Below are 17,144 nucleotides of genomic sequence, written 5' to 3'. Positions count from 1 at the left end.
ACAGAACTTCGCCAGGAGTAATCGGCCCTAGCCGTTCACTTTCCGCCGGCATCATCTCTCCAAGAGTTCTGGAGGAGCTCGCGTGGCGGCGACATCGCAGGTGAAACTTGAAAATAGTGTCTACCGATTAATCCTAGATGTCCTCCCGTGCGGAAATCCTGCGAGCTCATGGAGCAATAGACGTGGCTCGTATGTCATCTCCTACCATTGGACATAAACAAGACTCGTGACGGCTTCTACTTATGCACCCTTACCAAATGTTTTTGGACAGACTATAGACTGTCCATAGACTTCTGTCTATAAAGTCTATAGACTCTCTAGAGACAAATCCTGGAGCGCAGTTTATAGGCACTACAAATTCTACAGGCAGTCTATAGACAATCTATAGGCCGTACACGTTTAGTAGATTATAGTCTATAGACTATTATTAGACAAAAAGAAATATCTATAGGAAGGCAACAGAGTCTACAGGAAGTCGATTGACTGTCTGTAAACCATTTTTTATAAAGGCTATAAGAGGGATCCAAATTGGGCTAGTTGATTATAATAATGGTTCGTCATTACTCGATTTTGAGATCACTTAAACAAACAGCAGTGTTTATTTTTTCTCAAATCGCAATAATGAACGAATAAATGTCCTCGTTCCGCCATATAGGTTCGACTGTTTTACTTCTGGGACGCATGTAGGCGCTGGCCGATTCGATCCCACATGTGCCGCTGACTGTTGACCGCCCAGTAAAAGTGGGTATTTCCGTGGGGGCAGAGGAAGCATGTTCGCCTTTCGCGGCTTCTATGTTGGCACATAATGTCGATTGCCGCCGCGGTGGCTCAGTGGCTATGGTGCTCGGCTGCTGACCCAAAAGACGCGGGTTCGATCCCGGCCGCGGCGGCTAGAATTTCTTTGGAGGAGAAATTCTAGAGGCCCGTGTACTGTGCGATGTCAGTGCACGTTAAAGAACCCCAGGTGGTCGAAATTTCCGGAGCCCTTCACTACGGCGTCTGTCATAGCCTTAGTCGCTTTGGGACGTTAAACCCCACAAAACCAAAACCAAACATAATGTCGATTGTGCCAGTCCTTGCATCACATTTGCGTTAAATACCTGGCAAACCCAGGTTTCCGCATTTCCTTCTTCGACTAGTTCAACAAGTGAATCTTCGTATTTCACTGTTCTTGCTTCTTTTTCCATATATACATCATTTACTTGCACTTCTACTTCTGTAAACACACACGAGGACATCTGCTATTTGTCAAAAAAAAAAAACTGATCTGCAATTGCACTGCATCTCATAAAAAGCTAAAATACTAGTACGAGCAAAGTTTTGCATAAAAACTGCGCAGCAGACGAGACCAAGAAAAGAAGACACAAACAAAGGCGACTTTTTCCTCTCTGGGAGCAAAAGTTCCTCAGCTTCAGTTTTACGACAAGCTAACCAAAATATTTACCATTACTATCATGTAAAACACTTTAGTTATTGTATTGGCGAGTATGGTCTACAGAAAAGTTAAAAAAAAACAACAAAACATAAGCCCATTAAGTCAGTTAAGAAAAAAATGCATAACAAGTACATCGCCTGGCGTGCTCAATTTTATTTATGTCCCACAATTTTCGTCACTTTCAATCAGGACGAAAAAAGGAAAAGCTCTTAAAGTAGAGTCCATATCCCCAGTCCAAGTGCAGTGAAAGTACGGCCCAAGTAGAACCCAAATGCAGCAGGACAGGCAGTATAAGGAGGCCTGCTTGTGCCACTTTCACTTTTAATCGCAGCGACATTTATTAAAATAACATGTTTAAAAAATCTTCTAAGGGCCGAAATGATTACCAGATTTTCGAGACATTAGTAACGAAGTTTAGCGTAGACAGCTTTTTAGCAAAAGTGTATTTTCAGTAGTGTAGAATAACCATCCGTTTACAGCGATAAATATGTGGGGAAGGACAGCTCCACATAGGTTAAGTTGCATGTCTGCGCAACTTTCGCTGACGTAAACAATGTTAGCATTACGATCATATGCGGAAACAGAAATCTTCCATGTTTACCTCCTGGCCAATAAGAACTTTGTCACTGGTTTCTGCATGTTACCCATTAGAACATGTTTGTGATATCAGTGTTAATGTCATCTCATGGCGAGCAACTCGTCAATGGTTTGGTTGTTTTCGGCTACTAAGTAGACAGATGTCACTTTTTCAGCCGGGAAACGAGAAAGCTTACGGGTTTTAAGAATTTCTCTTCTTTTTTTACGCGCGTCGCTATTACAGCCCACACAGGTAGACTGTTTTGCCCGAAATATTGCAGGCCGCCCCCCCACACCCCAGTTCCTCCAATCTCAGGCCTGATTTGTTTCTCTAATATCTTTGCAGCGCTCGTGCATGCAACAGTTTTATATAGGAGAAGTCAGATCAATACATTAGTTTAGAATTTCCTTTAAATTACACTAGTGTTAAATTTTGATGCTCTTGAGTTTTAAACTTTTCTGCCGGGTTTTAGGCTGGCGTAAAAGAGAGTGCAGCGCAAATGTTTTGGTTGATTCCCACAATATTGCCAAGCATGAAATGCTTTTAGCTCCCATTCTCGGCAACCAAAGATGAACATCGACCCGAAGCCGCGGCGATGACGGCATCAAAACGCCTCTCAAAACTGGAAGTAGAAGTACCCATCCTCTCCAAAATTTTCTCTCGAATAGTATACACCTCAAGAAAACTTTCCCATCCCAGTGCCTCGAGCAAGATTCAAATAAACGCCTGAAAAAAAAGCGGAATTCCACGCTAATTTTGTGATTGGTATCGTTACGATCTGGGACAAAGCCCAGGAGGAATTTTCATGCGGTGCCTCTCGTCCGCTATCAAGAGGCGTCAGCGTGAAGCCAATATCCTGAGCTTCCCCACGGCCGCAGCGTCAACCACGGAAGAGACTTGCTTTGGTTAGAGGGAGAAACGGTTCACCGACCAGAACCTTTCTCAAGGGGGACACTGCGCTGCATTAGCACGCGAGCCTAATTGCACCCTTAAGGGGAAGGCGCCTTCTCCCCTATACGTAACGGCGGCAGCGAAAGGAAGGCATCACAAGCTTCGCATGGGCACGGTGGTCTTGCGTATCTGAAAACGAACCCTCCCTACTCTAAGAAGTGACTACGAACAGTGATGATCCTCTCCTATCTGTATAAAAAGCCAGGGTTCGAAGTTGGTGGCCGTGCGGGACGCGGTACTTCTAGTTAACCCTGGTCAGCGACAGATAGAACCATCTTACTATGGTTCTATGGTTCTTACTATGGCATGCTTACTATGGTACTTAATTTCTATCCGCTAACGCCAGCAATGCTGAGAGACAGCGACAGGATCGATATCGACATCGGAACCTCTGTGAGACGGCAACGGTGCCGCTTCCTCCGGTATACGGCTCCCCAAGCCATCTTGAGCGACCCCTTGACTGGGCATTGGTCAAGTGCGGAGACTCCGCGGCTAGAGATCTTGGACTATATTTAAGCAGCCGGACAGCGCGTGTGCCAGTCCCATGTTTAGGGGAATCCCCCAAGGTGAAGTCCACCTTGGGACATTCCCATTATATTTTACCAACACTGTTCCCACTTCAAGTTATGGATCAATTCGCCCTCGCCCTACCATAAGCTTGCTGTCTCGGTTAGCTGAGTTGCTAGAATGATTGCTCCGGTGAAGCGGTAGTCCCGGGCTCAAATCTCGGACCAGGTCGAATTTTTCTTTAATTCCTATGTTTGTGAGAAAGCTGTATATTCAACAGTACTGCATATTGGGCGAGTTGGTTGACATACATCTTGCAAAATTTTAGCGCATAAAACACGGACAGAAAGAGTAGACGACTCGAGCGCTGTATAGTATTTCCTTTAGCTGTATACTGTAAAGCTGTATAGTTTTCCTTTGTAGTCGTATGGCTGCGCTTGGGTGAATAACAGTAAGTAATTAATTCTTCATTACAAATCTACTCGATCTTTGGGGATTCTCCTGAACATTTCACCGACCAGTAGCGTACTACTCTGCGCCGCCTCCTCTTCTCTTCTCGCGTGCTCTCACGAGGGGAACTTGACTGATGTATGTATGTAAAATAAAGTTCAGTGTTCTTCAGCTGCTCCCAGCTATCGCTACTCCGTCTCCGGCCCCGTGGTCTCTGATCCGAACCTCTCCATGAGCATATACCACGTCAGTATGGAGCACTTCATAGCAGTTAAATCGTCGCTGTCATCGTCGTCCTTTACCATCTCGCTCTTAGCTTCCAAAAGCTAGGTGGTAGTAGTGCTGCACCTTGGCTGTGCAAAAAAGCTGCATGAGTGAAAACATTGGAAGGTGCTTCTATGAGGCCACCGGCGGCTTTACGTGGGCGCACAAAAAAAATGAAACGTCTCCGAACGCATCACTAAGGGCAAAGGACAGCGATCGAGCAGTGCGGCGTGTCAGGGACGAAGCAGCGAAGAAAGTTGAGCGCGCTATATAGCCCAAAAAAAAGAAGCACTTCATTGGGCGAAGATAGGCAGGGGATACTCAGCGCATTATTCAGATGAAAGAGAAGCGCTTCATGACGACGGCTGCCGTAAAGCCGGAGACATTAAGCGTGCTTCGCGGATCAAAGGAAAGAACGGGGGATGGTAGGGCAAGTTCAACAGCAAAAAATAACCTGGACTACATCCAAGGGTGTCTACCATACTGGAAGTGCTATTCCTTTGGTGTAATGCATTTTACGCTTACACCTACTTCTGAAGGCGAAATACACTGCCTATTTGCAGAGACAGGTCGTGGGATTTACCCCCTCTTTCACTGCCATTCACTGCGTGCACCTATTTTTAATCGTCTTTGCGGACGTCTCATTTCTTTCAAAACCTACTTCTTTGTCTGCCTTGTGCGGCCGGTGTCTCACCTAAGATGTCCCGCAATTTTTAAAAATTGGCGTTTGTCACAAGGGCGCATATTTTGACATATCATTAACAGCGACGTAGCGCATCATAATAAAGCAAAAACGTGCCGACTGATAGGTTGGCTAGCTATTAAAAAATGGTTAACTTATGACTGTTAATGTTAGTCTCCTTGTTTATAGAAGGGCGTGCAGCCCACCGCATTTAATAATTACATCAGTTTTTATAATTTCGAAAACACATTTACCCTCAGTGCCACATCCCAAGAAACTGGCTATTTCGAGGAGTTACGTAAACTAGAGGGGTTGTTTGCCTGGAAGCTTTTCGGAAGCGCATACATTTCTGTGCGAAATAGGAAAAAACTCTTGGATCATTGTGCTGAGGGTAACTGCGTTTTCGAAAGCCTAAAAACTGATATGGGTATTACGGTGGGCTACGTGCCTCACAATATATAAGGAAACTAACACAAATAGTCAAGGACGAAACTATTAGATATTAATTAGACCTACTAAATAGGACGTTTTAGTATTCTGATGCTGTACGCCGCTGACATTGATATGCCTAAAAAAGCGCTCTTCTTTCAAAACCCTAGTTTTAAATATCGCAGAACATCGTTGGTGAAGCGCCCGGTATGCTCTTCACTTTCATGCTCAGCTTCATTGTTAGTGCATATTTCTTTGATGTACGCGCTCTCCTTTGATCTCCTCAAGCTCGATATTCTGGCGATAGCAGCCGAGTGGCACAATAAAGCTCGATAACAAGCAAGCTGTAGGGTTAACCCGAATTGTGTTTTCACTGTGGCGCTCTTCTCTGCTGTTTTGATTAGTGCAAAATGCAAAGGCTTCAGCTACAACAACAAACAAGATGGGTACTGTTATATAGACACCACTAAAGCATTGAGAGTCAGAGCTAGGTAGCATAAACTACCGAAAAAGGCACAGCTCTAATTCAGGACTTCTCTGAAGATTGAACACGTTCGAAAAAAGTGGCAGGGGTCTAGCATAGCTGACCCGAGCACACTCACGAAAGCAGCGAACACTTACGCTCGCTTTAGGTAGTGACCGCAGATCCGGATCATGAGAGGGAAATAACTAGAAGAATAAGAATGGGGTGGAGTGCATACGGCAGGTTCTCTTGGGTCATGAATGGCAGTTTACCAATATCCCTGAAGAGAAAAGTATACAACAGCTGTATCTTCCCGGTGCTCACCTATGGGGCAGAAACGTGGAGGCTAACAAAGAGGGTTCAGCTTAAGTTAAGGACAACGCAGCAAGCTATGAAAAGAAAAATGATATGTGTAACGTTAAGAGATTGGAAGAGGGCGGAGTGGGTGAGGGAACAAACGCGGGTTAATGATATCCTAGTTGAAATCAAGAGGACGAAATGGCAGGGCAGGGCATGTAATGCGAAGGCAAGATAACCGCTGGTCCTTAAGGGTAACGGAGTGGGTTTCAAGAGAAGGCAAACGTAGCAGCGGACGGCAGAAAGTTAGGTGGGCGGATGACATTAAGAAGTGTGCGGGGATACTGTGGCCGCAACTGGCGAAGGACAGGGTTAATTGGAGAGACATGGGAGAGTCCTTTGCCCTGCAGTGGGTGTAGTCAGGCTGATGATGATGATGATGACAATGGTGATGATTTTTGCTTTAGTTTGTTAATTCACATATATGCAGAATTGATTATTTTCTATTTAACGTTCATAGATCGCGGCGAGTACTCATACCACCAGCAGCGAGGTGGCGCACTGGTCAAAAGATGCTCCAACAGACTAGCAAGTGCCTGTTTCTATCACAGCCACAGGTCGGGATTATGCCACCCATGTTGCTCTTCCGCAGCAACCTCTCGACATCAAGCATTAATTAAACTCCCACCTGCCTTCTATTGGCTACAGATGGTGCGACGCTGCTAGGAGATGATCCGAACTTACCCGAGTAATACGGGCTAGCTCGTATAAGACAAGATTCTTGCTCGGAGTTGGACAAAACAGTGCAGAAGACAAGATATTCAATGTGGCGCTCTTATGTGCTGTGTTGATCCGTGCAAAATGCAATGCTCCAGCGACAACAAGAAACAAGATGGGCATTATTATAAAGGCAGCACTAAAGCTTTGGTACGGGGTTGGTCCGTCTGGAATAGTGTTTTCGCAATAAAACTAGAACAAGTAGAAAGGGGCATTTCTCCACATAGAATTACAACCCGTTCCTTCCACCCAAAACACAGGTTAGCATGACCCAGAGATGGCGGGGAAGCAGCCACTGTTGGAGAGGTTTTGGACGAAAAAAAAAACGCAGTTCCGGTGAAATTAAATAGTTTTATTTAGTTATATATTCCAGATTTCTTTGTCGAACATCTGCTGCGGCCGCTCGGTTTCTTTTGCTAATAAAACCAACATCATCAAAACCACGCTCAGAGATGCTTATTGTGTGGTAATCCACAATTTTAACTGTTAAAAGTCTCTTTAAAAGATTATATAGTTTCAGGAGGGATACGAATGTATACAAATGAGATTATTATCTGGATACCTGGGGCTCTTCCCACTTTTTTTGTGTAGGTAAGGAAAGATGACGGCTGTTCGGCGTCATTGCTCCTGCCTCCATTGCCCATTTTAGTTTGCTATTAAATGTTGAGGCACTGTTCTTCATGATTCGATCCATATATTATGATGCGTTACGTCTTCTAGTTAAAGGGATGGGAATCACTCGTCTGAACACTGGAGATGTTTATCAAAACCATGAGGAGGCTATACCCCAATGGTGTGTCCTATGTATGCCGTCAGAGCTTTTTTTTCTTTGGAGCGATATCGTGTGCATAACGTCGTTAGCGTCGTCTTCGGACATTTCACCTCCCTTCCCCTCCCCAGTCATAACCCCGATCTCATGCCATGACAGTATATTGAAACCGGCTTCTCCAACAATGACAAAGTCTCACCCTCACTCCCCAACGTCGCAATCTACTTTGCTATGCCTGTCATGCCGCACGCTCACATTAAATAGGCGGATGAGTGGCTGTCCGTAACAGCGCAAGGCGCACGCACTCTACCCTCCTACACCCTTAATGCCCTCGCCATCGCCAGCATCTACCGCCAATAGTATGCCTGCTGAGTAAGCCCGGCTACCTCAACACTCTGAACATTGTCTACAGGTTAGGTGTGGCGTTAATGTGAATGTTGCGGCATAAACACAGCAAACATCCCAAACACCTACGCGGTGTTATAAGCAGTCTGATTGACGTAAACAAGGTGCGCTTCTTGAACTGTAGAAGGAGTTTGAATTACATCACGGGTAAACAAGGGTCTCTTGCTTTTGTAGATTTTTCTCGTGCTCCCGGAACATGCTCGTGTGTCAGTGTGCGTCAGCGGGCTGGTGTTGGCGCTCACATGTGAAAAAAACTGCAGGTCGTCGCAGTTTAATGACTTTTGCACTGGCTTGCTGTGTGCTGGTATCTACCCCCTGGTCTATAGGGCAGCGTATTTCTCTTTTTTGCTCGAGAAAAAAAAATGAGCGAAAAGATAACCCATTTCAGGCAACAAGATTATGAAGGTCACCGCTAAGCTAAACCAATTTCGCCTCCCTCAACTCAAGCTAGAAAGGAGTTTGAAGCCAAGCAGTGGAAGCTTTTTTAAAAAATGAGCACCTATTCAGCTTCTTTTCTTCATGTACTTGCTAGAAGCGCACAGCCACCCCCCACTCTCTCTGAAGCTCTGGTTTTCAGACTTCCGGGAGCACTAGCGAAAATGTACGCTCGGTGGGGCCGCAATAATTCAAGCCTCCTCGTAGTTTCATTAACTCCGCGGCCTTTTATAAATGAGGGCGTAAAAAAATAGCCAAGAAGCCGTGTGTATTCTCGGCGAAATTTGGATTCATCTGAAACACCAATTCCCTATTGCTTCCTTCGGAAGTTTCCCTAGCCGTGAACGTAATTCTTAACCTAACATCTGTGCGATTTATCATTTTTCGTATTGAGGAAAGCCGTTCCTTAAATGGGTATTTAGGAGTTAGAAAAAAAAAAGAGAACCAATCGTATCCGCAGTGCGTAAACAGTGCTATTCAAATGTATTGTTCTGGGGTTCCTTTTCTTCAGTGCGATGACGTCATCAGAGGAGGATACTGAGATGACACTTGAGTCGCGCCCGTTCGCAGGATTCAATCGGACAGCAGCAGTGTTTAAAAGAATCTAACAAGTAACTTAAACGAGAGTTTATATCATAGCGGTCGTACGTGACCATGTGCGTGACACGGCCGTGACTAACGCGTCGTGAATGGTTACTGCGTCTGGCTCCTATAACACCGTCCCTAGTGCGAGCAAGCACTGCGAGCGGCATCGGCTTTTCCCACAATCTCAGTCGTCAGTGGAATTACCTGAACCTGAACTCTTAATATCCAGTCAGTTTTTTTCTCTTACGGTCTATCAGTCGTGCGGTAAAAAACAGCTGACCAGTCTGACTTAAGGGCAGCATTAGTAGCAGAAGTATAAGCCTTGACAAGAAGTTTAAACTGTGAGCGTTTTACCGAGGTCTGCAATGTAAACTGCCATTCCAGGGAACTGGCAAGCGAATGTAAATCTCTGAAGTCTGGTGCCTTCAGTCATCTTATTTTATTTAGTTAGGCAGAAGAGAATGAAGTAAATGCAGTAATTAGCGGTTGGGAAAGGGAACGATAGATTAGATAGAATATAAGTAAATGGTTGTTGCCATGTGTGAATGTTTTGGCTGCCTATTTATAATAAAGACCCATATTTTTTCATCTCATGAGCTGAACACCCCGGGATAGCTGGAAAGAAAACAAATACGCTAAGCTTGCTTGAGGCTAACGAAACCTACCTGCTTTAACGCGCTCTGCAATCGATCATCATGGCCGCGGAGCGGCTGTAGGGACCAGAGTGTACAAGAAAAGCAAAATAGAAGTAAGGCTGAAAACGGAGCTTCTTAAGCGTGTGCACCTTGAGCTCGGTGAAAGCTGTGCCAAGACAGAAGTATGAACACAGAACAAGAAGAAAATAAACCGGTCGAGTCTTCTGGCGAGAAACTTCTTTTTTTTTTTGCCTTTTAAGGGAACAGCGTCTGAGATATGTGTCGGAGAATCAGCTCTGACAGAAGATAGGGATCTAGACTGTGTCTAGCCAATATGATCACTTCTGTTCGCGCCGCATACATGGGCCAGGAAGAGAGAGAGAGAGAAAGGAACAGGCAGCTGTCTGGCGGCATTCGCATCAGAAAGAAAGGGGAACTCCGGAACGCATCGCCTACCGACACAGCAGCACAAGAAGACCGCCTGCTGCTATGACTGACGAGAGCGAGAACCGGCAGGCAGACTGCAGTTGAAGGTGGCATTTTGTGGATTTATGGCGCTGTGCCCCACTACTGTACGTAAGTGCGCAAACCAGGAAGCAAGGTCACCACTGCGTGCATTGGGTTATAGTAAGAGGGCCACGCAGCACCTTACTATGCACGTTGGTGTGGTCGGGCGGCTTCGCCTCCCCAGTGTTTCCTTCAGAGGAGGTGAAGTCCTTATATAGACCTGAGAAGTCGAGGTTCTTTGTCTGCAGCACAGTCAGGTTGAGATACCTAAAATTTGTTTTTAACAATCATGAAATCCGCTGGACGGTGTTTTTCTTGAACGCAGACTGTTTGTTGTGAAGGTGTAGGTTGCGCAACCACGGGACGAACGACGACGAAAAGACACAGAGACACACACAACCGCTTGTGTGTGTCTCTGTGTCTTTTCGTCGTCGTTGATCCCGTGGTTCCGCAACCTACACCTTCACAACATAATATACCAACTAGGCCAAGCCCAAGTTTTATTGCAGGCTATTTTGCTCTTGAACTCGAGGAATTTGAAACTGGCATCTTTTCATTCTGAAGACAACGAAATTCTGCGCCTGGGCTCGCGCTTGTGATGCCATGAAATGTGCGTGCACATATTCCAATCTCTCTCCTCTCCCCATTATCATTGACTAGCAAGAGGCCAAATGTTTGGGTACCAAGCGCCTGCGATGTCCTGAATTAACCTACTAACGCCAAGTGTCGCGGATCTGCGACATACTGATTGCACGCCCTGTACTCGTTTCGACATGGAACCTGCGTACAAACTACTTTTGTATTAGCCAGCGCTTTCTGATACAGATACAGATTTTCAAGTTTTCTTGGCGCGCAAAGATATTGACTTCTGCTTTTGAGTGTGAGAACATTAGCTGGCATAGTGTGGAGGGTGTAGTCATAATATCACCAAGAGGGTTTAAATCGAAGATTTCATGGCCAATATCCTGTTAAGAGACGAGGTGACGCAATGGCTGGGCAGGTCCGTTCCCAGTATGGAGATGGCTGGGAATCCTCCGGTGTAACCACCATTCTTCTCCTCCTGGTGCCGTTGTGCACGGCGCAGAACCACAACATGCCGCAGCGCTTTAGCTCCCACTTTCTCTGTTGCCACAATTGGTATTTAAAAGAGCGTACGCGTACTCATTGCAATGGAAAAATGATGGCCTGGAACACGTCCTTGAATCAGATGGAAGGTTTTGAAACAGGCATCTCTGATACTCTTATACCCTTCTGGCACACCACCAATGGTTGTACGTGAGGTGAAGGACTATGCGTTCATTCGACAGTTAGCATGCAAGAAGTAATTAGTGCGGCTGGCTGCGGTATCGAGCGCAGCTAGGGAATCAACCGTCCGTCCCCTTGCAAAAAAAAACATAATCTGGCAGGTGCAGAAACCTGTTCATGGAGAGCGCGGTTAGCACTATGGCGAAGTTCTCTCCTTATGTAGCGTGAAGCGCAAGGCTCAGTATATCTGTAATAAATTTTGAGATTGTGTTTCTGTTTGGGGCGAGTCTGTACAGCGAAGTCACTCGTTCCCGTTACTTACTCCGAGGTAGTTATTACTGGTGCCGATGTCCTGAAGGAAGATTTTAAGAGAAATATATTTTATAGGGTCTTTGTATTGAATACAGCGTTTTTTCTTTATTTGTACGCCAGAGAAGATTAGAATCAGCATTTTGGCATATATTTTGGCGAGCACGGCCTTACTGCCTGAGCAGCGCCATAAGCTCTTGAATGGCTGAGGAAAGCCTCTAATAGTCGCTCTCGGTGCAGCAAAGCAGAAGTGTAAGTCGTGCATGTCATGACGACGGAGCGAAAGTAAGTACAAAAAGAACGAGCCGGCATAGGAGAGCGTCACACCAGGCCTCAAAAATCTGATATCTTTTTTTTCTTTTTTGTCTCATTAACCAAATGCTATTCCTCGCTGGTTCACAATTCAGCGCGACGCATTAATCAACTCGGTTTTACAAAACAACTTTGATTGCTAAACTTTTAATGAGGGACTCCGAAAAATATGTCTCTGACAAAGATGTGAAAAAGGGACGCAACACAAAACTTTGCGCCTACTCTGGCGAGAAAAAGCAAGAAAACAGCAATTCTAAAGAAGCACCACCATCTTCAAACTTTCTTAACAATCGAAAATGAACTCTGCGAGTATTCACAACCCTCAGGCTAAATAAAAGCGGCCTATAAATTGTCGGTTTACATGTGCCGCCTGCGTACGATCGCCATTGAAATAACGCAATCTTGAGAGCCAACCGTAATGTCTCATAACAACAACCAAAAAAACTATTTCACGTCAGGAAAGTTCTGTGGCTAAATTCAAACCCAGCCTTAAAAGTCCATTTCTATCTTCTTGCGAAAGTTTTCAGAGTTCAGTGAGGTTAGATTGCTTCAGGTTTGGCTCCCTTATAAATTTCGATGCCAGCGCATCCGCCGATACGACGAAAATGCTTAATAGGGAGAACGGCTTGAAGACTGTTCCCGAACAAAGGAGTCAGATGAACATGGGCGCAATTTCTGATACCGGAAATGAGCCTAGCGGGGTGGTGAATGTGATTCGCAACTTCAGATTGTTTCCAGGCTTCCAAGGCAAAATACGCAGCTTGAGAATTAGGCTGATAAAGAAAATCCAAGATAGAGAGACGGTTTTGCAAGCAAATATAATTTTTTTGTTTAAAAACTTCATTTCTGCGTTCTTCCATTTGGCCGCATATGCGAGCAAATGTGCAGTCATTACGGATTTCATAAAATCAATTTGAAAAAGTGAGAAAATTAGATGCATGCAAAGCAGGTGCCCTCAGTTGAAGAAAAGTGAAGCAAGTAAAATAAGATGAGAAGGTGAAACTTTCTTATGAGCAATTTTTATTTTCTTTCGGTAAGATGTAATGAAAATAATTAAACTTTAGGTGACGCTATTTCGGATTAGACACATAGTGAAATTGCAAAGTGCACCTTCAGAATTCTCAGATGGAATTCGGAAACCTTGCTTGCCGTGTGATAAACATAAAAAAGTCTAGCATTACGGCTGGATGATTACCTCCTTCCCAAGATGTAAGAGTTTTGCACGCACACAGAGGAATAAACAACCAGCCATCACAATAGAAAGTTTATATCCTTGTCCCGTCCAGCTATTAAATTGCTTGTATAGATAACGTCCGAAAAAATGCGTCATTGTTTTACCCCGAAAAATTTGTTCCCAACTCACTTCTTGCATCACGTGAGAGATAAGATAGGTTAACGAGTGAAGTTGTGAAATCCGCACTTATTACGCACCCATTAAACTTTCCCCATCGTGATGTGAGGTACGTAGGAAGAAATTAGGTTAATAAGCATGAGGTTCGAAAATTGCATCTTTAATCGTGCTTGTTCACATTTAACAACTTTTTAAATGTTTTTTCTTCACGTAAAAGATCTTTAACAATTGCGTGCTTCCAGCCCCTGTTGTCACTCATGCACTATTAACCAGGCATACTTGACCACGGCGTTTCTAGATCACACTGACTACTTGGCGATATCAAACTCGTCTATTTGGTATGAAAACAGTGCCCTACTAACACATTTACATCCTCATCATTTATTTCTATGAAGTACGTCTCTAGTGCACACACATTCAGCACTTGTCACTATTTACAGTTCGCATGGGTCTACCTTTGTATGCTGAGACTCGCATATAGAATTGCCGATCCTTTGTATCATAACAGCATTAGTGTCCAGAAACGGGTTCTTGTTATCAGCGGTGGCTTCATGCGGCGAAGCTGTTGTGCCATGTTTCCTATGTATTGCAGACAGTGAAGTCGTATCAGCCCCAAAGTGCCTCCAGAGAAACTTGTTTTGTTCACACTATAACCGCAGTCCGAGAGCAGCAAGTATATTCACAGGCACCCCAGGAGCTCACTTAGCTTCATTTTGCAGTGCCCCGGCCAGGTATGGAAGCAGGGTGCTTCACTCAACACTTGAAAACAAGAACTTCGCTCTGCTTTTGGCGAAGCTTGAGCTGATTTAGATCTGATCTTGAGCTGATCTTTTCCATGAGCAAATTAGAACTCCAGCACCATATGATGGCACAATCTTGAATCGGCATTCGTTCCGCATGAAAGATTTGCCGCAGCATAACGCACATGCGAAGAGGGTCAAGGAAGTATGTGGTAGTGAATGAAAATGCCAACCTTGTTTCTACAGGTACCAAAAAAGGCTGCTATAAACCTCTTCTCATCCTCTCTATCTAGTTATTGCTTCTTTTGTGGCAAAACGCAGCTCCAAAAGAATAAGAAAACCGGCGAAGTTGCAGGAAAAAACGATTCCTGCTACAAAAATGTTTTGTTTAAAGAGCGACCACCGCCACTTTTTTTCCGCGAAAATACGTTAGCGAAGAATATGAGTAAAAGCTTTTGTACTGACTACATATGTACCAGCGACGCAAAGAAACCCTGATTCGAACTGTAACCTGGCTGATTCACACAAAAAGAAATATTTTTACCAGCAGGGAACCAGCCTGGTTAATTTCGCTTCAAAGCACACAGCTTGGATGGCTCCGAATTTCGTTTACTCTTGTCGCTCCAGTAAGCAATAACGCTAAAAAAAAAAAACGTTTGTAATGCTGCACATTGCGCGACTATGTTGAAATCATCTTCCCAGCCTCTTTGAACCAAACAAAAATACTGTTGCCGTTCTGGGGTTGCTTAGTACTTTGCAAGTGCGGATGTCGAAAATGGTGCGCATGAGTGCATTGCTTTTTTTTTCTTTCCTATGAAGAAAGGCAAGCAACCGTTTTTATTTTTAGTGCGTTTTTAAACGGTTACTACCTGCTGAGTTAATTGTTGTGCTGGCGTAAAATTATCATAGATTTTGTTCCTGCTTGCAAAAGTAAGCCCATATTTTCTGGCGTCGCGGAAAAAACAATAACGAATTTTTTGTGCCAAAGGAAGATCAAGGTTTCAGAGGCTTACTGAGAGGTAACCAACTGAAAAAGCTAACCTTAAAAGCAAATCAACCAGGCACCAGTCAGCTGGCGCGTTACAGCACTTGCAGGGGATATGAAAATTGTGAATTTCTTTACGCATTTAGCTTAATCACTGGGGGTACGTGTGTCTAGCTTTGCTCTTTTAAACGCTCCAAAATACACTTGGATTTCCAAGTCCGAATATATAATATTTATTGATTCAAAACAGGTTTGAAAAGCAGGTTGTAATTATTAAAAACAGGCAGCGCCTGTGTCTCGTCTCCCCCTCTGCGTCCTTCTTGAAGTTTGCGCTGTTTTCGTGTGATGGAAAACCAACTAGCTCGTGATGTGTTCTTCAGGTTTGTAATTTCTATAGTGTAGAAACCCCAAAAGAACAAATTCTAGAAGTTCTTGGTTTTTCTTCGGCGTTTTCGTTGCCCGAGCATAATTTGCATGCAGACGTTGGAGCAAGGCATTTTATGTATAACTTTAAAGATACACTCTTCGACGAAAGTATATTGTCTCTTCGACATTGCAATGGCAACAGCGGAGGACGTGAGTAATGAGTAAACTAAAGGGGAAGGTGGACACTTGTATTCAATATGCGTTACAGTTATAACAGGCAAGTTATTATGTTTAGGAATCTGTTCCTGGTTGTTACGTACGTATGCCTAAATCAGCCTCTAGTTATTGAACATGCGCTTCTCATCTACGCTTTCTACAGGAAGCTTCGCTGATAATACAAACACTCAGCTCTATATATCCTTTCGTTCACGTGAAAACAGTAAACTGCAACCGTCTCCACCCGCTACAAGCTATTGCTATATGACAAGCTCCACGACTTTTCAAGCTCCAAGCTCCACAAGCCTTTGGTATTTTTTTTCCGGCAGGCAAAGCACGACATATGAATTTAATGACATTCACGTTATCTGACTTTTATATATGATGCAAAACATTCTAGATCGCAGCCAGAAATAACAAAAGAATCGTATGCACGACAGAGAGTAGCGCAAGGCGTATCGCACTGGCGGGTAGCCACTTAAAGAGTCTCAGCTTGCTGCCTCCTTCCGCTATAGGAAATCCTGCATGTTGTTACTGCATTTCTTATCTTTAATCGTACTCACTAACGGTTTTCTAAAAAAATATTCCTGTCACAAAAAAAGCGGCATGATTTTATACCCAAAGCGCAGGTTGTAAGATCTGTATAAAAATCATTAGTGACACATCTGTGATAAACGATGATGAGCAGTACACAATTTCTGTTGAACCGAAGTCAACCACTGTGACTTGGAGGAAAAAAGGCTGAACTACACCTTATTTCACCCCTTCTCCTGCTCTTAAGGGTTGCAATTTTCGTTATATAAGACACCTGACAGACAAACAACGCTCACAATGTTCACGGTTTAGCGCAGGTCAAAGACCCGGCCCACCAAAGCACATGGTGGAAAGCATCAACAAACGTAAGCTATGGATGTGCGGCGGACAAGAGTGCAGCCTATATAAAACAGACTCACCAATGTAGATGGTTTCCGGGAGGGCTACTGCAAAGTTCTTCAGCAGCAGAAGCAGAACACAGCACAAGACACAACACAGCCGGAGCACAAAACCGGGGCTCGTGGACATGGTGGCCACAGTGACTACAGTTTGCGATCGGCACAATATCCTCGGCTCAAATGTCAGCGGCTTTCTTGACGCTGCTCATGCTTGTTGATTCAAACCACACTCTCGTTAGGTCCACGTGCCTGTCAGATGAAAGCAGAAAATAATGATCACAATGTTATTAAATTAGAAGCTGCAGAAGAAGAAGGAATAAGTGAACAAAAAAAAGAAGCATTTCATATACTACATGAGAAACATCAAGGACGCCTAAAGACATAGACGCTCGAGAGACAAGCGCAGATCAAGGAAACACGCTCGAATTTCTTCCGAACCGAGGACCGTTAAAATGTTACATTTACAATGGGACAGGATAAAGTCGGCTCATGTAAAGGAGACTTCTCCTTATTACACGAC

General features: G+C 44.3%; 1 protein-coding gene across 1 annotated transcript in view; it reads right to left on the bottom strand.

Moving 5' to 3' along the window:
- The window catches only part of LOC149360724 (glutamate receptor ionotropic, kainate 3-like), a 505,094-nt gene extending 488,282 nt beyond the window's left edge, over positions 1-16,812 (bottom strand). The window contains exon 1 of the mRNA XM_089569381.1: positions 16,646-16,812. Coding sequence (XP_089425507.1) covers positions 16,646-16,754 — 109 coding nt within the window. The 5' untranslated portion in view covers positions 16,755-16,812. The remainder of the gene's footprint in view (positions 1-16,645) is intronic.
- Positions 16,813-17,144: the final 332 nt, after the last annotated feature.

Source organism: Amblyomma mixtum, chromosome 2 (genome assembly GCF_055824585.1).
Source record: "Amblyomma mixtum isolate Tamu chromosome 2, ASM5582458v1, whole genome shotgun sequence".
NCBI classification, from domain to species: Eukaryota; Metazoa; Arthropoda; class Arachnida; order Ixodida; family Ixodidae; genus Amblyomma; species Amblyomma mixtum.
This window is presented reverse-complemented; position numbering and strand designations above follow the sequence as displayed.